The following is a 24,515-nucleotide window of genomic DNA, read 5'->3' as shown; positions in this document are numbered from 1 at the left end:
GTATGTATGTGTATACACACACACACAAAAACCAAAACCAAGAGGAGACTGTGTGCACATAAAAAGAAATGGCTGCTGTATCTGTGTGTGCTATTCTGTACGTAAGTACAGAGACTGAAATTTTGGCATGGTACTTAATATAGTCCTATGACAGCTTCTCAGTGACTTTCTAACTTCAAATTGCAACATATCTCTTGGTATGTACAATAAATGTGAATGAACCTGGGAAGGTGGTAGGGGAGAAGGATTTCAGTTTATTTAAGAAGAAGCAATACAGGGCATATCCTGGGGGTGGGGTGGGGGGCTTTTAAGGAGTTATTTCAAGCACACTGACAATTTATGCACTGCATATCTGCCTGGGAATTTACAAGACTATATTTTTATCTTGGCTACCATTAAAGATGTCTTTTTGAAATTGAAGTAGTTTCAGTACATAGCTACATTGTTGCATGAGGTTCACCAATATTTTATAAAAAGTAGTAAATTTATAGCCATTGTCATGAAAGACATGCTTCTGAATACTTCCAGGCCTCACTGCTGCCATCACCTCCCATTGTTTCATTACTGCTAGCTACAAAACAGCTGATCAGGACTCCAAATACTTCCTTGTAACCTACAAGAAATTTTAATTTATCAATGTGGCCTTTCCTCTCGATAATTTGTGCCCATCTGATCTAAAATGTGAATGTCTAGTGGGATTCTTAGTCATCATGTGTAAAGTTAATCAGGATGCTAAGTTGCTAGGAACATTTTTAGGAGCATGCCTGAGGGCTACAGCAGAGGAAAAACTGTCTTTGTTGTACCACCCTCTTGGACTATTGCACATTAAATAACAACACAATTCTAGCCCCTGGAAAGATTTAGGGAAAACATTAAATTGCATGGCTTTGTTATGAAAGAATTTATTACACTAATATAAACATGTTTTGTCTCTATTCTGTTTTCAAGTTACTTGAAACAGATTTTAAGCACAGATAAATAGTGTTTATTAGTTGATTGCTTTCACTATCCCTGAAAATTTATCTTGGAAACCTGTACTTTAGATTGTTGGTTTATGATACTATATTTTAAACTGTATTTTATCTATTTTAAAATACATTGTATATGGATGTCATTTGGTGTCTATATAAAAAGACCTGTGTACAACTATGTTAATTCATCAGTGGAATGTGTTACTAAGAACCAATTTCTTTCTGATTCTGTAGATTTCCTAGATGTGCTGCAGAGGTTGGGTAATCTGGGGTATGGAGAAAGCCAAGGAAATTAATTGACTATTTTCATGGCAATCTGCTTGCATGACATTAATTTGTAATGTGACTTTAATTAGGATAGGTTTAGGAGCATATTTTTGAAAGGTATTAAATGCATTTTCCAGCAAAATGTAGGAGACTAAAATTAAAAAAATAGTGAAAATTTACTACATGAGGGGAGTTTGTTGTTAAAGACTGGTGCAGTAGTGATGATTGAGTTCATGATTTTGGGTGCACAGCAGTGGTGGGTTCCGCCCGGTTCCGCCGAGCTGGTAGCGATGACAATATGACGTCACTGAACCGGTTCTGCCCCCCCAACCCCCCGCATAATTCTTACCTTTTATTTGGCCCCACCCCCAATCTATTGCTGCCTCCTGAGTCCCAGCTGATGACTAGAGGGAAAAAAACTGTTTAAACTCTTGCCGCCGGGCTTCAAAGGGCCACCCTACAGCTGATCAGTGTTAAAAGAAAATAAATGGGTAGACCAGTGCCTGCAAAAATACATGAATAGACCCGTGCCTGCAAAAATACATGAGTAAATCAGTGCCTGCAAAAATGGTTAGATCAGTGCCTGCAAAAATAAATGGGTAGACCAGTGCCTGCAAAAATAAATGGGTAGATCGGTACAGTTCTGCAAGCAGTTAAAAGCCTGCTAGACCAGTACCTCTGCTAAATCCTAAATAATTGTCACATGACCATCAAGCCATGCGCACAAAATAAGCCACGCCCACAGAACCGGTAGTAAAATTTTTTAGAACCCACCCCTGTTGAACAATAAGGCTGTGTTGTTTTACACAACCCTTGTTATTTAAAAGAGTATACTTTATCAAGATTAATAAGTCAACATTTAGATTATATGTGAAATATTAAGTGTATTTTGCATTATAATATGGTACATAGCAAGAGGGAAAGAAAGTATTTTTGATTCAATTATTTAATTATATGATGACAGATTAATTCTACAGAAAATATGAATATTAGGAAAACAGTAAATAGAAACATCCAGTTAAAATAGAGGCAACAAATAAAACATGGGTGTCCAACTGTCTGGCTTGCCTGAACCGCATTAAATGAAGAGGAATTGTCTTGGGCTGCCTATAAAATATAACTAATAATATTAGTTATAAAAATAGCATAATATTAAAAGTTTATAATCTTGTGGGGACGCATTACTACCTATCCAGGGCTTCATGTGGCCCACAAGTTGGACATACATGTATTAAAAAATTGCAGATACATTAAATCATTGGTGTTAATAATAATATGGAAGAATATTACATATAGCCCAATAATTCTATTTTCATTAAATATATAGTTTCTGTGCAACTTCTATTTGAAAACAGTTTTCTGACAATCAGATTTATACCAATGGCAATAGTTTGCTGCTAAAATGGCATCCACCGACATTTCTTTATTCTCACACATTTCTTTCACAACTTCAGATCTGCTTCATATGTTGGGGGAATTCCAGTAGGGCAGAACAAAGGACTATCCTATTTTATGAAATCTGTTTTTACAACTTTCAATATAGGCAGTATAAGAGTGTAGAGACAAAAATGCCAAACTAGAATTAAGTTAGTATAAGTGTAAATGTAGTTAGCACAGAAGCTCAACATCATCACATTAGTTGTTTGTTTCTACAGCATAACATTCACTAAATGTCAAATTTATTTTTAGATAAATGAATTGGTGGATGCCCGAGATGTCACTATTGGATCCTGGTTCGAAGCTCATATAGAAAATGTAACTCAAGCAACAAAAGGACATAAAAATGGAAAAGCTCAAGGAAAGAGTGGCAGTAATTACAAAAGGACTAATGGAAACTTGAGCCAAGATCATTCTAGAGAAAATACAAATAATTTGGACAATACACCTTCCACATCTTATACAGATTATATGGATACTGAAGATATTATTTATCATATCAAGTATGATGAGTAAGTGCTGCTGATATTATTATGAGGATGCCATTGAGTATGTGGTTGATATAAGATAAGAAAATGGGATCCTTAAAACAGGTTCACATTTTGAGTTCAAAGAAAATAGTATTTTAAAAGTTGTGAAATATGTCTGATCGATATATTATTTTTTAAAGAGTGACATGATTTGGGGGAAAGTTTGGATATAGTATTTACTTTGGGTTTTTTTCCTTTTAAAAGTTCAATTGGCTGTGTGAGACATGAAGCCATATTCAGTATTGTAATTAGAATGAGGGCGGGTATGTTTCTTGTGGAAGTTATTAATGTAGTGAAATCAACACTTACTTAAAATATTGAAAGGTACCAAAGAAAAATTGAGATACTCTTTAAGATTTGGGATTCTTACAGGAAACTTATTTTGCCAGTGTTTATTAATTTTTATAGTGTGTGTTTGAGCTGAGTAAACATGAAAATCTTATTTCTTTTTATTCAAGAAAGCAGATAAAATCCATATAAATACTTTACCATGGGTAATACCAAAGGGAGATGGAAAAAATTTACTGGATTTACTTACAAACTAAAGCACCTACAAAAATCCTGTGTCTACAACCAGAATATTTTACATTATTGCATTGCATTGCATTATATCATATTACATTATATCACATCTTATACACACACCTTACAGTTTTTGTTGCCTATTTTCTGTCCATTATACAGAAAATACTTTTTGTTAGATTAAGCTTATTTTAAGATAATAGAATGGGCGTTGGTCCTACCTGACATGCCCCTTCTCTGAGTAGACCCAGGAATGTTCAAGAATGGGTTAATTAATCTGTTCCTGTTGAGACCGAGCTGTCAATTTCTTTTGGGCCATGCCCCTGTCCTCTTCCTCTCTGCCCCAGTTTTGGCGATGATGTAGCTGTGAAGACAAGCTCAACAAAGGTAAGCAGTAGTTCTTGGACCACAGACCAAGCGGTTGCTAGGGTGGGGCTTGGACATTCCTGGGATAACTCAAAGAAGGGGTGGTCAGGTAGGACCAATGCCCATTCTTCTGAAAGTTCCCAGGAATGTCCAAGAATGGGACTTAACAAAGCTGACCAATCTACGGGTGGGTAACCGCTTGGCCGGAATCCTCGACATCCCATATGTACTCTTTGTAACACCCTCTGACCAAAGGACGCCTCTGCAGAGGCATAAATTTCACCTTACAATGACGTGTGAAAGGTGAAGGGGAGGCCCAAGTGGCGGCTCTGCAGATATCCTCAATGGACGCCTGCGTTGCCCATGCTGAGGTGGTAGCTGCACTGCATGTAGAATGGGCCATGATCCCCCTGGGAGTTGATAAGGCCTGAACTTGGTAGGCTGTTGCTATACAAGCCTGCAGCCAACGGCCTATGGTCGAAGGGGTCACCTTGGTACCTCTCGAGGAGGGATGGAACGACACAAATAGTGCCTCTGTCCTCCTATTAGGAGATGTCCTCTTGAGGCAAATCCGGAGGGCCCTCTTCCATCCAAGGTATGCTATTTCCTTTCCAGGGCATGGGTAGGCCCTGGGCAGAAGTCCGGAAAAATGACCTCCTGGGGCCTATGGAACCAGGAGTTCACCTTGGGAATGAAGGAGGGATCCATCCAGAGGACCACCCTGTTAGGATGGAATACACATAAATCCTGTCAGACTGAAAAAGCTGCCGATTCCGAAATGCATCTGGCTGAAGTGATAGCCACCAAAAACGTGACCTTAAAGGTCAGAAAGAATAAGCTCACAGTCTGTAAGGGCTCAAAGGGTACTGATGTCAGGGCCTGGAGTACTTTAGACAAGTCCCAAGTGGAGTACCTATGGATCACTGGTGGTTTGAAGTTTACCACCCCCTTGAGAAATCTCTGAAGGACTGGGTGATGAGTCGGATGTTCTTTTCCCACACCTTAATACTGTAGACTGCCGCTACCTGTTAATAGATGGTGTTGTGTGACAGGCCCCTGTCCAGACCGTCCTTTAAAAGGTTCAGGACTTGGGACACCGATGCTGAGGTGAGTTCAGTGTTCCTGACCGTACACCAGTTGATAAAGGCTGTCCATGTTGAATCATAAATGCAATTCATAGATGGTCTTCGTGAAGCCTGAATAGTCTGAATGACCCTGAAGGAGAACATGTCCCTCCTCAGGAGCCTCCTCTCAAGTGCCAAACGGTCAAGTGGAGCCACTGTGGCTCCAGATGGTTCAAGACCCCCTGGCTGAGGGAGATCCTCTCCTGAGGGATCCTCGAGGGCAGAGAAATTGAAAGTCCTACCAGGTCCGCGAACCATGGGCATCTGGGCCAGTGGGGGGCCATGAGTAGGACCTCTGCCCGCTCCAGTAATATCTTCCGGATGATCCCTGGAATGAGGGAAAGCGGTGGAAGTGCATAAAGCAGTCCCCTGGGCCAAGGGCTGTGGAGGGCGTTGGTCCCCTCTGTCCTCGGCATTGGAAACCTGGTGAAATATCGTGGTAATTGAGCGTTCAGCGGGTAGGCGAACAGGTCTACCACTGGTTGACCAAACCTCTTGGTCAGTTCTTGGAAGAGATTGGGACGCAACCTCCATTCCGTATTGTATATTGTGGACCTGTTGAGGCAGTCTGCCTGTGTGTTTGCTGTCCCTGTGATGTGCTCCGCTCTGAGGGAGAGCAAGTGCTTCTCCGCCCACCTCCCCAAGCACTCTGCTTCCATCATGAAACCCTGGGAGTGGGTGCTTCCTTGACGGTTTATGTGAGCCTTGGCCATCACATCGGTGAGAATTAGGACGTGTTGTCCCTGGATCATGTCCCTGAATTGGCGAAGGGCTAGGTGTGTCGTCCGAAGCTCCAGCCAATTTATGTTGTGGGTCAGGTCCGCTGGAGTCTAATGGCCCTGAGCCATGTGTGTCTGAAGATGGGCCCCCCCAGCCAAAGAGGCTGGCATCCGATGTAATGATGCAGCTGAGTTCTTTGAAGACACAGCCCTTGTCCAAAGCTGGGGACATCCACCAGTTGAGGGATTGCAACATGTCCAGGGAACTCATACCTTGGTGCGTGAGTTGCTGCTGCCTGTCCATTGATATGGGAGCAAGAACCAGTGAAGGGTCCTGGTGTGCAGCCTCGCCCAGGGCACGATTGAAATGCATGACACAAACATCCCCAATAGTCAAACTAGCAGGGCAATTGGAACCATGCGTTCTGATCTTACCTGCCGAGTCAGGGAAATCAAGTTGTCCTTGTGGTCCTGGGATAGGAAGACCTGCCCCAGCCTGGTGTCAATTTCCATCCCCAGATGCAAGAGCCTCATGGCTGAAACCAGATGACTCTTTGGAAAGTTGACGGAGAAGCCGTGATCTTGTAAAACTGTGATCATAGTTTGCAGTGCCTCTGTCGCCTCGTTAAAGGAGGATGCTTGCACAAGGATGTCATCTAAGTAGCATTGTAGGCGAATTGGTATCGACTGGTGGTAAGCCGCCAGAACCTTGGTGAAGGCTCAGGGTGCTGACACTAGGCCGAAGGGCAATGCCATGTGTTAAGGTTATTGTTGTTGTGTTACCAACCAGCAGAGTAGATTGCACAGTGAAACGTTGCTGAGAGCAATGAATAAGAGACATGCAAACTGGTTTATCAAAAGCTTACTTTATAGTAGAAAAACAGTCTCATAGTCTTTAAACAAATTCCAAGTTTTTGCCAGTAAATCAGTCCAGTAGTTACAGAATCTTCTTACTCAACAAACAGTAGTTGGTTAGAATAACAAACTCACTCTGGTTCACAAACCACGATGGTTGCAGATCCATCCAATGATAATTAGCAGATAGCACCTCCTCTCAATGGTAGCTTATCATCAACAGCAGCATCATAACAGCAACCTCTCAACAGCATATCATAGCAGCAACCTGAACACGTTGCAGTACCTTGCTTAAATATTCTCACAACCAGTAATTATGTGATTACAGCATGACTCAGCATTAAAGCCACATTATACAGTTTCATCTTAAAGTTACATTACACTTATATTGCCTGGACAACATAGGCTCAAACCATATCCTAACATTCTCCCCTTTGGACAGGTCAATATATACAGTTTAGGTTCTTAATCCATAGCTTTCACAACATGTTCTATGTTTTATAGCACCTTGCGCTTTGGTAAAATTATCAGCTATATTGTCTTCCGACATACAATATTCCACTTTAACCATGTTGCTTTGGATACACTGACGAACATTCAGATACCTAATGTCAGTATACTTAGTTCTAGTTTTAACTGCTAAATTTGTTGCCATTTTTATAGCAGCTTGGTTGTCCTCATGTATTACAATTGGATAATCCATATTCAAACCAATATCCATCATTAGTTGTTTATAATAAATCAAATCTGTACAAACTAGTGACAAACATGAGAACTCTGCCTCCATAGTCGAAAGACTTATATGTTTTTGACGAATTGATTTCCAGCCAATCAAACAATTGTCTAACATGATGTGGACTTTCTGGTGGTCACATCAGTAGCAAAACTGGCATCAGCATATGCGCTCAGTACTAAATCATTGTTAGGTTCCAGATACAATGCATAATGCATTGTCATTTTCAGATACCTTAATATTCGCTTTGCGGCCTGCCAATGCCTATCAGTTGGCTCTGCATTATACCTCGCTAATTGGTTTACTCCAAATGAAATATCAGGTCTTGACCAATTGCTTATATAAGATAGACTACCTATAAGAGATTGGTAAATCTCCTTATTAAATTTAGGACTTTGGATTTCACCTTGTTGAAAATCCTGTGCCATAGGCGTTTTAGCTGGCTTACATAGCTCCATGCCGTAACGTTTTAACATTTGGCTTATTTTGCTAGATTGAGATATCTTATAACCTCTAGCTGTTTGATTTATATCTAGACCTAAATAATGCCTAATATTTCCCAAATTTCTGATCTTAAATTTGGTTTCTAACTGTTTAACAATATCTATGGCTTCCTTGTCAGTTTTAGTTATTATGGCTATATCATCTGTAAACAATAACAAAAATGATACTACACCATTATTTTCTCTTTTAAAGAGACATTTATCCGCTACACCTTCATGAAAACCTATCCTATTTAGCTCTTTAACTATACATTGGTTCCATTCAAACCCTGTTTGTCTCAAACCATAAAGGCTTTTATTTAACTTCCAACAATCAGTGTGGTTTTGTGTTTCAACTCCTAAAGGCTTCCTCATATAGATGGTATGTCTCAATGGAGCATGCAAGTATGCTGTCTCTACATCTATATGGTTAATGCTATATTTATGCTTAGCTGCCCACACTAGCATTGTTCGTAAAGTACTCGCTCGTAGACTAGGAGCAAAAACCTCATCAAAATCATTTTCGGTCTGAGAAAAACCTTGAGCTACAAGGCGAGCTTTATGAGTTACTGTGCCATCTATGCTTTTCTTAATTTTGTAAACCCATCTACAACCTATTAACTTTTCACCAGGTGGCATTTTCACAGTTTCATAAACACCTAACTTGGTTAAAGAATTAATTTCCTTACTCATTGCCTCCTTCCAAGCATTCTGCTCCTTTTCAGGATAAAGCTTGATATCCTCATACCTTGAAGGTTCAATATTAACCTGGCAAACTACGGTTGCTTTATATCGATCAGGTGGATGCCTTTCCCTAGTAGATCTCCTAGGTAATACAGGATTTACAGCAGATTGTTCATCTGACTCCTCCCCTAAAACTGCATCCTCTAAACCTACTTCCTGTTCTTCCTCCTTGATAGAGGTTTTTACATTATCTAAATCCTCAGGAATATCCTCAGGAATATTATGCTTTATACTAACAGTATTATCATGTCTATAATCTGCACGCTCTAGTTTATCCCATCCTTCGTGCTCTAGAAATTTAGCACTTGCACTACAGTAAACACTAGTAGTTCCTTGTGCCCAAAATCTAAAAGATCTATGATTTGATTCATAGCCAACGAAAAACATTTTTCTGGCTCTCTGTTGATCCTTTCTCCTTAAACTAGATGGAATATGTACCCAAGCTGGGGTTCCAAATGCGTGTAAGTAACTAAGATTTGGTTTCCTCCCATGCCATAAGGTGAATGGTATTTCTCCTGTAGAGGAATGAACCACGTTGTTTAACACATGGTTAGCACACATAACAGCCTCACCCCATAAATTTTCAGGCAAACCAGAATCTGCCAACATTGTTCTAGTCATGGCTTGTAATGTCTGACCTCGTCTTTCAATAAACGAATTGTGTTCTGGTCTGTACGGAGCAGACCGTTTATGTTGGATCCCTTCATCCTGCAAAAACTTTTCCAATCTTTGGTTAGTAAATTCTGTACCATTATCAGTAACTAAGCATTTAACTTTAAATTTCTGTTTCCTTTCTACAAAACGTAGCCAGTTGTTAATATGCTGGAATGTTTCACATTTTGTTTTCATTAGATAACAGAATCCGTATCTTGAATAATGGTCTACTATGCTCAGAATATAGCAGGCACCTCCTATGCTAGGTTTTTTGGGTCCAATTAGGTCTATAAACACTACCTCTAATGGATTTTTGGTTTTAAAACCATTAACACGGTTTGCTGGTGTAACCCTACTTTTTTGCTGACTACAGGCATTGCAATTTAGATATTTACTACATGCTTGCAGTTTTATCCCTTCAGATAACTGAACTGTTTTCTTTAACATCCTGAAATTTAAATGCCCAAGTCTCCGGTGTAACAGATGAATACATTCATCATGTGGTTTAACATTCTTATAAACAGACTTAGATTTAGCCACCAATACTGGGTTATCCCTTAAAACAAATAAATCATTTTCTAAACTTGCAGTAACAATTTTGCCATCTTTCTCTATAAAGCATTTCTCATTTTTAAATGTTACTGTAAACCCAAATTGCAATAATGATTTAACGGACAATAAATTGAATTTTAACCCAGGAATATATAACATAGGCAATGGTTCATTATTAAATGACCAACGAGCAACACCCTCTCCAGCTACCTTAACTTTCCAGCCATTTGCTAGTTTAACATGCTGGTTACTCTTCTCCATTTTAACAAAAATATTTCTATTTCTAGAAATTGATTGAGAAGCACCACTGTCAACAACCCAACAATCCTGGTTAACATCAGTAGTTGAACTGGATATAGCTAAATTACAACCCTTCTTGGGTCTAGTATTGTCCCTAACAGACATTTTCTTATTCTTACAATACTTAGCTATATGCCTTTTAGCCCCACAAGCAAAACAACGTTTTACAATATAGGCAGTTGAATACATTTTTTCTTCTTCTTTTGGCTGTTGCACTCTCAACTGATCTCTTTCTTTTCTTCTTTTGGATTCTTCCAATAACCTACCAGTTATGCCAGCCAATGTCAGTTCATCTCTGGACAAAACCTCCAACGAAGAAACATAGTCATCATAACTATCGTCCAATGAAGAAAGAATTATATAAACTTGTTGTAGTTCAGAGAAAATAAGTTCCTTTTCATGCAGCTCCTGGAAAATTCTGGTCATGGATTCCAAATGAGCCATCATATCTCCACCTTTAAGAAGATGTTGTTTAAATAATCTTCTTGTGAGATAAATATGAGCACCCACAGAGTCACGAACATATAGTCTCTTCAACTTGGTCCAACACCTAGCAGCAGACTCTTCGCCACGAATATGGACAAGCTGCTGGTCACCCAGTGTTAGTCCAATAATGCAAAGAGCTCGTTCATTGTCTCTGTTAAACCTGGCTAATTTCTTCTCAGCTTCCTCATTAGCAGGATCCCATGCTGTTACATCCGGTGGATTATTAACTATATCCCACAGTCCTTCTCTACGCAGAAGTAGATTAGAGCATAGAGAAGCATAGAAAAGCATAGAGAAGACCAGGAGGCCAGGCACAGCGGAGAGCGTTGGACCCCTTCAATCCCTGGGTTGGAAACCTCGTGAAGTAACAAGGAAGTTGAGTGTTTAGGTGAGAGGCAAACAGGTCCACTATCGGATTTCCGAACCAGTTGCAGATGTCCTGAAAGATGTCTGGGTGGAGGCTCCATTCGGCGTTGTCCACTGTAGTCTTGCTCAGGTAGTCTGCCTGAGATTTCGAGGTCCCGGCAATGTGCTCTGCCTTGACGGAGAGGATGTTCTGCTCCGCCCACTTCCCCAGCTGTAGAGATTCCTCCATGAGGCGTCTGGAGTAGGTTCACCCCTGATGGTTGACGTGCGCTTTCGCTACTACATTGTCAGTTAATATTAGGACATGGTGCCCTTGCAGCAATTGTTGAAATCGTTGGGCTAGAGGTATCACTTTCAACTCTAACCAGTTGATGTTGTTGGAGAGGTCTTGTGATGACCAGCACCCCTGTGCTACCTGGGAGTTGAGATGAGCCCCCCAACCGAAAAGGCTGGCATCCGATGTGAGCGTAAGTTGCTTCGGCTCTCTAAAGACGCTCCCTTTGTCGAGGGCTGATGAGATTCACTAGCAGAGGGATCTCCTGACACCTGTCAGGGGACCCTGACCTTGGTCAGAGAATGCAAGGTGTTCACCCTTTGAAATGGTAGTAGGAACCACTGAAGATTTCTCGCATGTAACCGGGCTCAAGAGACTATCTACGTGCATGACATCATCTTGCCTAACAGTTTGGACAAGGTGGCTAAGGGAACCCTGGGGTTCTGCTGGATTTGACTTTATCAGATTCCTTATACTGTCCTGCCTTTCTTGTGAGAGGAATACCTCTCCCAGTCTGGTGTCTATAATGGCTCCTAGATGAGTTATCATGGTGAAGGGAGTCAAATGACTCTTCTTGTATTTGACCAGGAAACCATGGTCCTGTAAGGTCTGAATTGTTATGTTTAGATCCTTCTTCGCCCTGGAGAGAGAGGCCTGGACCGGTATGTCGTCCAGGTAAACTTGTAGCCTCACCGGCATTAATCTCAGGTGAGCTGCTATGGCGGCTAGAATCTTTGTAAAGCAGCTGGTTGCTGATGCCAGTCCAAATGGCATGGCTCGGTATTGCAGGTGCCTGCCTGCATAGCAGAATCTTAGATATCTTCGATGGGCCGGCAGAATGGGAATGTGGAGGTATGCCTCCATCAAATCTATTGAGGCCAGGAAATCCCCAGGACGAATTCCTTCCAGAATGGATGCTAAGGAACTCATCTTGAACCTCCTATAGACCAGGTGGGCATTCAGGTTTTTTAGATCCAGAATTGCCCTCCACCCCCATCCCCCGAATGCTTCGGTACAACGAAAAGGATTGAATAAAATCCCTGCCTCCACTGGTCCTCTGGAACAACCACTATAGCTTGGATGTCCAAGAGGTGATGAATAGCTTGTTCCATGAGACTCTGTTTGGCACTATTGTTGGAGACAGGGCATTGCATGAAGCAGTTCAGGGGCTTGGAGAGGAACTCCAACAAAAAACTGAATCTTATTGTATTCAGAACCCAGTTGTCTGATATTGTTTCTATCCACTGGTCTACAAAGAGGCTCAATTGGCCTCCTATGGGTGGATTGCCCTTTGAGTCATTTTTGTTTGTGGACTTGACGGTTGCCATTTACACGAAATGGCCGCTTTTGGGGTGGGAATTGTCGTGACCTGTCACAAAAGGACTGTCTATCCGATTGATGGGGCTGGCCCTGTGAATAGAATCTGCTGTGAAGGCCTTTCCTGAGTGGTATAGCAAAAGGACTGTTTCCTATAGAAAGGTATGGATCGCTTGGCCTCCTCCTTGCTGAGGAAGGTAGGACCTTTCTTTTCTCCCTGTTCTCAATAAGGAGTGGGTCCAAATATTTGCCAAACAGCATACCCCCTGTGTAGGGGGCTGTTGCCAGCCTCCATTTTGCTCTTAAATCAGCCTGCCACTGATGTAGCCACATCAGCCTCCTGGAATTTACTATGGATGCTGTTACATATTGGTTCTGTTAATAGCGGCCTCTAGTGGCCGGGCTGGTTGCCGTATTAATTACTGATTGGTTGAAGCAATGACAGCTCAGGGTATAAAAGGAGCTGTCAAGCACGGGAGTTGTTGCTATGCATGTTACAAGTAATAAACGCAAGGTTCTTGTTACAGACGCCTCGCCTCAGTTCTGTTGGTGATCTCAGAATATATCAGTGGCGACGAGGATGGGATGTCCAATGGTGGTCATCTGTCAGGAACAGTAAGAGTACGAGTTGCTGGATCGTTGTGAGGCAACGGGTCGAGTAAAGCACTAATTGTCAGTGAGGGGGAGAGTTGGCTTCCTCACAGAATTTCGCCCCATTCAATCCAGCAACGGAGTCCTGGGAGGCATTTGTGGCCAGATTCGATTGTTTTCTAATTGCTAATGACTATCGGGAGTTGTCTAGCGAACGGAAGTGGGCGTATTTTTTAAGTTTCTGTTGCCCCGAGATGTTTGAGACTGCAATGACCCTTATGGCCCCACAGTCCATTCATGCGGGGACATGGGAAGAATTCATGCTCAAATTAAAAAGGCACTATACTCCTGCGCCGTCTCGCATAGCGCGCAGACAGCACTTTTATCACCGCGATCAGGCTGAGGGGGAGTCCATCAGTCAATATATTGCTGCATTGAGAAAAGCAGCCAGACATTGCCAATTCGTGGACTTAGATGACTATTTGTTGGACAGGCTGGTCAGCGGCGTGAGGGATGAGAACCTGAAGAGACGCCTCATTGCCAAGCCAGAGCTCTCCTTCCAGGAGGCTCTGGACGAAGCCTGTGCCGCTGAATTGGCCACACTGTCCCTCGCAGATTTGCCCAAGGGCCAAACAGGCTGTAATCCTAAGGGAGACTCCCTACACCAAACTCAGGTGGACTTGAGCGACGATGACGACCAGTGCAGAGAGAACGCCGTCGATCGTATCAAAGAGATGCAGTACCCCAGGAGATCAGCCAGGCAAACACAGGGAGACTGCCAGAGCTGTGGGGGGAATCACCTGAGAGTGGATTGCCGTTTAAAGGAGGCAATTTGCCACCGCTTTGGGTGCCGGGGCCACATCGCATGGGTTTGCCGGTCACCCAACCCGGCGGAGTCGGCCGTCGCCCCCCCCAGAGGCGATAGACGGCGTCCTGTCAGGCGGCCGAATTACCAGAGTGGCCGAATGCAACAGAGCCGCAAGCAGGGGGGGTGTATATGGTATCTCCCGTCCACAATGTTACGGCCCGGGACAAAATTACCCTGTCAATTAATATAGAGGGCCGGCCATGCAGTATGGAGGTGGATACAGGATCGGCAAATTCAATCATATCCTGGAGCACCGCGAAGCAGTTAATGCCCCGTCTTGTCAAACACCATCTAGCTCTGTGCCAAGTGCAGCTACGAGATTTCCAAGGGAACCCAATAGCCATTGTGGGGAGCGGTCGTTTCCGGGTCCAATTTAAGAACTATTCTGGCTGCCTGCCACTGATTGTAGTAGAGGCCCCGCTCCCGAGTCTATTAGGATTAAACTGGTTCCAGGCTTTGGGTCTCACCCTTCAAGGGGTGAATACCATCCGCTCAACCAAGTTGGACAGACTGGTGCACAAATTTCTGTCTGTGTTTGATGGCAAATTAGGATGTTATAAGGATGTTTCCTTTAGCCTGGATCCTCGAATTCCCCCCTGCCGCCTAAAACCCCGCAGAGTCCCCTTTGCATTGCAATCGCGAGTTGACGCTGAATTGGATAAACTTATATCGCAGGGGGTTTTAGAGCTGGTGGAGTTCGCCCAATGAGAAACACCGATCGTAACTCCCATCAAGGCAGACGGCTCGATCCGAATATGCGCCGATTACCGGGCGACATTAAACAAGGCACTTCTGGGTCATGCGTATCCTGTCCCTGTAGTGCAGCATCTCCTGCACTCCCTGGGCTGGGGTTCAGTCTTTGCCAAGCTGGACCTGGCCCAGGCATATCAACAACTGAGGGTCGATGACAAGACAGCAGAGGCCCAGACTATTGTGACCCACAGGGGGGCGTTCCGATGCCGCCGCCTTCAATTTGGTGTGTCGCCCGGGAATTTTCCAGAGCATGATGGAGCGATTGCTGTTGGGAATTCCCGGGGTCATCTCATATTTCGATGATGTTCTGGTCACAGCGTCTTGCACATCGGAATTAATGGACCGGTTGTGCAAAGTATTACTAAAATTCAAGGGGGCGGGCCTTAAGGTTAACAAAACCAAATGTAAGGTTGCAGTACCACAGGTGGAGTTTCTCGGGTTCTTAGTTGATGGCATCGGCATTCACCCAACGCCGGCTAAAACCTCTGCAATTCTAGACGCCCCTACCCCGACCTGCAAAGCCGACCTTCAATCCTTTCTCGGCCTTTTAAATTTCTACGCTGTATTCCTTCCCCATAAGACATCGGTGGCAGAACCACTGCACCGTCTGTTGGACTGCAGAGCCCCATGGAAATGGGGTGCGAGGGAGAATGCTGCGTTCCTCTCTGAAACGCCTCCTCATGTCTAATTCCTTACTCACGCAGTATTCCAACCACCTTCCTTTGTTTTAGCCTGCGACGCCTCCCCATATGGGGTTGGTGCGGTATTGAGCCATCTGGCCGAGAGCTGCCTATCGCTTATTTCTCCAGAACCCTGGCTCCTGCAGAGCATAATTACTCACAATTGGATAAAGAGGCTCTCGCTCTCGTGGCCGGCGTGAAACGGTTCCATCATTACCTCTATGGCCGCTCCTTTGACCTGTACACCAACCACTGTAATATTTGAGTAAAATTCGACGCCATGCCATAGTATTTTCAGTCATTCCCACTGGACTATCCTGGACTATTCCGCAGCTACACTGGAGAAAAAATGTATTGTTGGTGCATACCTCAATCTAAATGTATTGAAATAAAAGAATCATCAATAATAATCATTCATAATTTAAGAATTAAGTAAACTGTAGCAATTTAAAATATAAAATCTAAGTTGAAGTAGGAAAATCTAAGTTGAAGTAGGAAGGGGATTCTGTTGTGATACAAATCCCTTCTTGCTTTTTTAGGCAAAATAGTTTTGAGCACCATATTATGCAGCAAACTATTTATATATTTATAAACATCATAGGACTGAGCTGTTGAAAAAGAAGGATCCATTGGCATTTGTAGAAATTTGAGACATGCCTAATTCGATTTAAAACATCACATGGAAGAAGATTAATTTCATTTTAATTATCTGTTTACTTTCTGACTCAGTAAAACTTTAGACCGAGATAGATTTTGATTATGAAAATAACCTCTAAAATTGACACTGAAATATTAATACAAAATAACCACTAAAATTGATGGAAATGTTAACACAGGTGAGTAATCTCGCAGATCTGTTGGATTCAAAGTTCCATCAGTTCCAGTCAGCATGATCAGTGGCAGAGGTGATTGGAATTTGTTCTTGGCTATTATAATAATTCAAATCTCTTGTTAGCTTGACTCTACTGTCTTGTATGTTTCACTGAATAAATTTCTTCCAATAGATTATATAGGAAATCTATATTATTGGTATGTGATGCAATATCAATAATGAAGTTCAGCATTCATTTCCTGGTTACATTGAGCATCCTAAATGTATAGAAAGTAAGCTACATGCTGTGTAGATGTTCTGTGTATAAACAAACTATCAAGCTTTTCTGCTTATCTGTCAACACTAGGAACAGCCCAAATTAATACACTGCAGGAAGAAGACCTCTTTAGCTGCTTTCCAACTTCTTCAGCACATTGCAATTTGTTTTTAGTTTAATCTGCAGCACTATAAGATATATCAGACCAATAAACACATATTACTACAGCTATAGTAGAATCTTGTAAGTCTGAATGTACATACTTTCTTCTTCCCTCTTTTACCTTTAACTGAATGGGGAGGGTGCTGTTAGAAGCTTTTTCATAAATCTCTCAGTAGGGGCTCAGGCTTTAATTTTATGTGATTGTTGCCTTAGCAACAGATCTTTCCTTTATTCATCAAGGCCATCTTCTATATTGTCTACAGCACCTTTAAATTGAGTATTATATATTTTTAAAAACGTCAGTCAGTATCCATTCAAGGATTGCTGTTGTCGTCCACCGTTGATCTATTCATCATGCAATATAGCTGGCTCATTTGCAATTTCTAGTGAGACTACCAATTTATTAGGTCACATACATATGATTATGCTTTTATTCTTGTCATGATGTTAAGCATTTGCTGTTCAATACAGCATGAGATTGTCCAATTCCCTTCAACAAGTTTCAAAATGTCTTTTATAATATCTCCTTCATGGTAATCCTTTGGTGTGGCCATAACTATTGATTTTTTCCAGTTCGTGATTTTCAAATTTTATTGGCAAAAGTTGGGAGTAGTTGTTGAATGTGACTTGTATCATCTTCAGGTTCATTTTCAAACTGACATATAATTCTATTAATTTTTTCAGGTTTTCAGTGTAATTAGAGAAAATAAGGTATTTATCACTGAACTTTATTTTTACCTTATGCTACCCTATTTCCCCCCAAATAAGACATCCCCTGATAATAAGCCCAATCGGGCTTTTGAGCACATGGCAATAAGGCCAAGCGCTTATTTCAGGGTTCAAAAAAATATAAGACAGGGTCTTATTTTCGGGGAAACACGGTAGTACAATCATTGGAATATCTCTCTTCCAGACTTACTGAAAATGTTTGGTAAAATTGGATTACCTTGTCAAACTATTTTTTATATATTGATGGTAAGAGTCTTTACCTGTAGCTTGATGTTCTGTAAACATCAAACATAGCATTCAATTTAACATTTTTCAGTGAAGGCTGTGTAGTTCTATCTGGTATTCATTAGAACATGGAATAGTTTGCTGAACTGCTTGTATATAATCTGTGCTGCTAATTCCACTCTTGAAGCTAGGTCCTTGTGGTTGGGCAAAGTTCAGTGTTTTGTTTTTTGGTTTGCCTGTTTTGAAATAATTCATAGAAGTTGTATAGATCTGAAATAGTGGTTATCAGTTGGTAACTTTTGAATCTGTTTGGTATAAAATGCACCTATGTGTGTAATTATTTTGTTGTATTTCTTCATTGTAAGCAACAACAAATTTTGGGAGTGTTTTATGTATTTAGCTATATTGTGTTTCAAGATATGTTATATATCTATGTATTATTGCTATTTCTGCTTCTATTAGCAACACCACATAATTTATTTTACAAATAAGAACAGCTTTATATTTTGAGCTGAAGTTTTTACTTAGAAAACAAAGAATGCCATTGTATGCCGTCAGACTGCTTTAAAGGATGTGCTGAGTTCTGTTGCTCTGTGCCAACATATTTAGTTCTGCTCTATCTCAGTGCACCCAGAAAGCACAGTCAACTGAATGTTTGTCTTTGACATTGTTTTCTGCATTGTTAGTATCTTGGAATTGTACTAATAAAATATATCAGTTTGGATTCTTGTGAGCTTTCTTTAGACTGCTAATTCTTCTAAAGCAGTAATCCTTGCTTAAATTTTTCCACTATATAACATGTATCTAACAAATGCTTCATCTAAATAAAATCAAGAATTAATGGTTATTATAATTCAAGAATCTCTGCAAAATCATGTTGCATTTTTTCATTTTGCTTCCTTATTAAATACTTTACTGATAACATTACCCAGAAATCTGTATGCATATTCTACTTTCAGAAAGCAGATGTTAGTGAGAAAATATGGCATCTCAGAGAATTAAATGTTTTTATCATTGTTAATTTATATTACCAAAGAACAGATCATTAGCTTGCAGTATTAACTTATTCATTAGAGCAAAGAAAATCTGGATTATATACTTTGAATTTTTTCCCTTTTCTACAGTAATTTTCATCCTATAATATTAAGCTTACCTTTTTACTGTTCTCACTGAAGGTTTTTCAATTTGCTAGAGGAATCAATTTCTTTTCAATACTGTAATCTTTCTATTATACCCAGTTAGACAATTTCCCTCCTTTAACAGTGATGGTTAAGCTTTTCTGAACTGAGTGCCCAAAGTGCGTGTGCATGCCTGAACCCCCAAAATGCAATGCACCAGGCCCCCGTGCACGCCCTCGTGCCCCAGGCCCCGCACATGCGTGCACGCCGCCTGTCACCCATCACATTTTCCTGTGCGCTGCTCCCACTATCCATGCATGGGTTAATCCTTCAGTGCTTGGCAAACAACTGAGTGAAAACAAAAGACTTTTCCTCCCCTTTCCGGCTCCCAAGCCACGCCTCTGATCCCATGATCCCCCAGTCTTCACTCAGTTGCTGGCAAACACTGTAGTGATTTTTGGAGCTCCACAGGTTTCTTAAAGGTACAGTAGTCTGTGGGGTTTTCCTCCTTTTTTTCTTTATTACTCTTCCAATTTCTTTCTTCCCTTTCCTTAGGGCGATTAGGCTTTTTTGTTAATTTTGAATAGATTCCCTTTCGCGGTTTACTTTGCTCTCGGAGTGAATAGCAATCACCAGCTGGAAGGGGGGGGAGCAGAGCATCGCGCCCACGCCGCTCGCTTGGCCACCTCCTGAATTTTAAACCGGCATATCTTCCCGCGGCGCTGCTGCAGCGATCGAGCTGCGCCCCTCCAGCTGGCCGGCGGGCTTTGAGCAACCCGCCTATTTCAAACTGCTCGGCTCGCCTAAACAACACCCCCCCCAGGAGCGATTTCGCCTCACCGGCTTCGGGGCATCAGCGCAAGGCGCAGCGGAGCGCCAGAGAGCTCGGCAGCCCCCCCCCGTGCTAGGAAGGGCAAATTCCAGGAACGAGCTCCCACCAAGGCAGTCGCGCGGCGTTTGGTCGGACCCTCGGGCCGCCATTGTAAGTCCGTTGCCTGAGTCGGGCACAGGCCTCCTCACGTGCCAGCGCCATATTGGGGGACCTTCGGGCCGCCAGATTGGCCAGACTCATCAGCCTACGCCCCCATCGGCCATCGGGGCGGCCGCAGACTCCGCCCCACGCCCGCAGGGGGCAATCAATCCACCTCGCCCCCACCTTCTGAGGAGTGGTTCTGGCCTAGCTCGAGGCTCTTTTTGAAGAGATTACCCCTCGGCTTGTGGAGCTACAGGGCAAGGGGCCTGCCCGAAGAACCTAGCGGCTGCAGTTATGTCTCGCTCCCCTCCATCCTCAGATATGGAGCTAGAGCTCACCCCCCCCGTGCAAGGAGTCAAAAGGGGGGGAAAATAAATCAAAGAAGAGGCATGAGAGCTCTGCCAGCAGGGCGGCTTCAGAGGGCTCCCTACCGTTCCAGAATAGAGACGCCCTAAGGAGATACAATGCTCTGGAATGACAGTGGGAGAAGGCGCACAAGGCAGCCTCAGAGTCCTCATCCAGAGAGCCTGCGCCTTTGGAGGCCACACACGCCCCTCCGAGAGAGGCAGAGCCAGGAGTTGCAAGTGTGTCAGACATTGCAGTGACCCCAAGAACTCCTGATTTCCCCAGGGCGGGCCTCATCACACCCCGCTTCGAGGCAGGCTCAGGGGCCGGACCAGAGACTCCAAGGGGCCCCTCACCAGCTCATCATATATCGGGCCATTGAAGCAAGTTCAACGCCATCAAGGGCAGACCCTCGGCTTCAGGGGGGGCCAGGAATAGCAGCCCCAATGGACTTTCAGGCCATGTTCTCGGCTGCACTGTCGTCATTCTTCTCTGCAACCCTGCAGCAGGCAACTCAGACACCTGGACAGGCCGCACCTGCCCAGGCACGGCAACACCAGCTCCAGTCCCATCCTCTCCCAGTACAGGGCCAAGAATCCTCGTCTGAGGAATCAGACCAAGCGGAGGAGGCCCCTGAGGAGATGGAGTTATCAGAGGATGAGGGCCTAGCACCGGACACACCGGCATTCACAGGCCTCTTTCGCCCGGCCCTATTCAAGTCCCTACTCCACAAGGCTAGACTTACAACGAACCTGGGAGTGCCAGGGGACGTCACAGCCTCTACCCCCTCAACGGTGGGCCCTCACGACGCGCTCTTCAAATCCTCAAAACCGCAAAAGGACTACATTCCTTGCCCTCAGCTGTTTGCGGATGTGATCCAGAATCCCTGGGGCCAGCCGGCCTCGCTGGCAACACCTAGCAACCTAGATAAAAAACTCTACTGCTCAGCCCCAGAGTTAGAGGACCTTCTGGCACTCCCTTCAGTAGACCAGCCCGTGGCGGCGTTAGCCTCCAGCTCGCTGATCTCCACTGACCCTCTGGACACGCTTAAGGCGGAGGAGAAGAGAATGGAGTGGGCCTTCCGCAAAGCACATCAGGCTGCAGGCTGGGCGATCAGATCGGCAACGGCAACTTCCTTCTTCAACAGAGCGTCACTCATTTGGCTCCGGCATCTACAGGACAGGCTTCCCCCTGAGGACACCAGACTGCATCAAGATCTAAATAAGATAATAGCTGCTACAGAATACACAGCCGACGGTTCTTTGAACGCAGCCAAATTTGCCTCAAGAGCTCTGGCTTCAACCCTGACAGCTAGGAGGCTCTTCTGGCTCCGGCCCTGGAAGGCCGACTTCAAAGCCAAGTGGAAGTTGGCAGCCGCGCCATACAAGGCACCAGAGCTGTTCGGAGCCGCGCTGGAGCCCATGCTGATCGAGGGGAAGGACAAGAGGAAGATCCTCCCCTCAACATATCGGCGCCAGGAACGCAGATACACACCTTACCCGCTCCAGTAGCCCTTTCGTGCCGGCGCCAGACCCAGGGGGTCCTCCTCTCATCGCTCCCAATACCAGGGGGGAGACAGATTTCACGACAGGCAGCAGTTCCGAGACCGAGGACGACAACAGCAGCCTAAGCGCAACTTCCGTGGAGCCGGCCCTAAGCCCGCCAGAAGGGGAAAATGACTCCAGGCCCACGGGACCCATAGGGGGAAGGCTCACCCTCTTCCATCTACAATGGGCCAGCTCGACTTCGGACTCTTGGGTAAGGCGTACGATCTCTTCAGGATTATCCATCGAATTTTCCGGTCAGCCGCCCCACCGGTTCGTCCGTTGCCCAACCCCTCGATCCTCGGAGCTTCAGGACCTAATGTCACAGGAGATTGCCCACCTCCTGGAGGTCGAAGCCATAGAGCCGGTCCCGCACAGCCAGCGGGGCTCAGGTTTCTACTCAACCCTCTTCTTGGTACCCAAGAACTCCGGGGGCTGGAGGGCTATACTCAATCTAAAGCGTCTGAACCTGTCCGTTCAATACCGCAGGTTCAAAATGCACTCCCTCAAGTCCATCATAGCGGGGGTGAGACAGGGCGACTTCCTTCAGTTGGTCAACCTCCGGGAGGCTTATCTGCACGTGCCCATTCACCCACATCACTGTCGGTACCTGAGGTTCGAGTATGCGGCCGGCATTACCAATACCGTGCGATGCCATTTGGACTCTCGTCGGCCCCCTGCACCTTTACCAAACTGGTAGCGGTGGTGGCGGCCAGGCTCCGAGCCGTCCTGATCCGGGTGCTCTGTTACCTGGACGACATTCTGGTCCTGTCGTCCACACCCGACCAGGCCTCCAGAGACATGAAGATGGTGATGAAGATCTTCCAGGATCACGGTTTCACCATAAACCTTGCAAAGAGTCAACTTCAGCCCACCACCAGGCTTCTTCACCTAGGGGCGGTGATAGATTCGTCCAGCGGCCAAGTATTCTTATCACCGGACAGAGTCCAGAGCATCCGAACTCTGATCCTGCAGATCCTGACGAGGAGGAGAGTTGCCCTGATCCACCTCTCAAGCCTCCTCGGGAAGATGGTATCCTGCTTTGGCATCGTACCGTGGGCACGCAGACATTCGAGACCCCTGCAGTGGTTCCTCCTTCCCTTCCAGCGAACGGGAAGGGCCAACTCCCAAAAGGAAGTTCGCCTCACTCTCCAGGTCCACCGGTTCCTCAGGTGGTGGACATCGCCAGCGCTCCTCAAGGGGTCCAGCTTCCTAGAGCCGGACCGTTTGATACTCACCACCGACGCCAGCCTTCGGGGGTGGGGAGCCCATCTCCACAACCTAGTCACGCAAGGACAGTGGTCGCTTCAAGAACGGCAATGCAGCATCAATCTCGTAGAGCTTCGGGCGATCAGACTGGCACTGCGCAACTTCCAGCCGACAGTGCAGGGGCATCACATCTTAATCCTGACCGACAACATCTCGGCCAAGGCGCACGTCAACAGGGAGGGGGGCACAAGGTCCCGTGCCCTGATGCGGGAGGCCGCGGAGTTGTTCAGCTGGGCAGAGAGACACCTTCTCTCTATCAGAGCAGACCACATTTCGGGGGCAACCAATGTGAGGGCGGACTGGCTCAGCCGCGAAACAATAGATCAAGCGGAATGGCAGCTCCACCCTCAGCTGTTTCGAGAACTCGCTTCGCGCTTCGGAAACCCGGTGGTAGACCTCTTCGCAACCCCGGCCAACGCTCAACTCCCCCGCTTCATATCTCGCTACCCGACACCGCAAGCGGAGGACCATGATGCGCTGCGCTGCAGGTGGCCTGAGGGTCTCCTGTACGCAGTCCCGCAGCTCCCGCGTCTCATCCGAAAGCTACTGGCAGAAAAAGCAGACCTACTCCTGGTAGCCCCGAACAGGCCCCGGAGACCATGGTTCGCCGACCTGGTGGCACTGTCCGTGGAACAGCCATGGGTGATCCCACCACAGCAGCTCGTTCTGTGCCAAGGAGCAGTCACACATCCAGAGCCCCAGTGGCTGCAATTAGCCGTTTGGCATTTGAACGGGTCATCCTGAAGAAGGATAACCTGCCAGACGATAGTTGCCACTATCCAGGCGGCTAGGCGTCCGTCTACGACCCGCATCTACGAGTCATCATGGCAGGGGTTCTGTCGCTGGAGCGCCCACCAGCATATCGACCCCACATCAGCTACTATTCGGGACATTCTGCGGTTCCTACAAGCTGGCCTAGACAAAGGCCTGGCCCCAGCAACCCTACAAAGACAGACAGCGGCGTTGTCAACAGTCATCGCATGCGCTCCGTACCAATCCCTCGCGCACCACCCGCGCATCAAGGAGTTTCTGCATGGGGCCACCAACCTGCGACCCCCCACAGTACACCGTTACCCTTCATGGGATCTACCTCTTGATTTACGGGCGCTGACCAGGCCCCCATTCGAGCCCCCAAACTCGAGCTCTCTTAAGTACCTATCATTTAAGGTGACCTTCCTGCTGGCGATCACCTCGGCGAGGAGAGTCTCAGAGCTAGCGGCCCTTTCAGTCCGCAAAGATTTGTGTATTTTCCACGACTCCACCGTGACACTACGCCTGGACCCTGCCTTTATCCCGAAGGTCAACTCGTGGTTCCACCGAGCCCAGGAGCTCATTCTGCCAGATTTCTGCCCCTCACCTCATGACCCCAGAGAAAAGAGGTGGCACACCCTAGACATTTGACGCGCCATTCGCACTTACATCCGACGGACCGCTCCCTTCCGCCGTACTGAGGGTCTCCTGGTCTCCTTCA

General features: G+C 45.0%; 1 protein-coding gene across 4 annotated transcripts in view; it reads left to right on the top strand.

Annotated features, from left to right (window-relative positions):
* Nucleotides 1-24,515, top strand: part of UHRF2 (ubiquitin like with PHD and ring finger domains 2) — an 84,734-nt gene that overhangs the window by 23,426 nt on the left and 36,793 nt on the right. For all 4 annotated transcript variants that reach the window (XR_011600078.1, XM_070938604.1, XM_070938603.1 and 1 more), the window contains one exon: nucleotides 2,928-3,187. Coding sequence is in view for 3 of the 4 variants with exons in the window: in XM_070938604.1 (XP_070794705.1) it covers nucleotides 2,928-3,187 (260 nt within the window). In the remaining variant the exon portion in view is untranslated. The remainder of the gene's footprint in view (nucleotides 1-2,927; nucleotides 3,188-24,515) is intronic.

The sequence above is a fragment of the Pituophis catenifer genome, unplaced genomic scaffold (genome assembly GCF_029215685.1).
Source record: "Pituophis catenifer annectens isolate HBS135680 unplaced genomic scaffold, rPitCat1.0.hap2 SCAF_2, whole genome shotgun sequence".
NCBI lineage: Eukaryota > Metazoa > Chordata > Lepidosauria > Squamata > Colubridae > Pituophis > Pituophis catenifer.
This window is presented reverse-complemented; position numbering and strand designations above follow the sequence as displayed.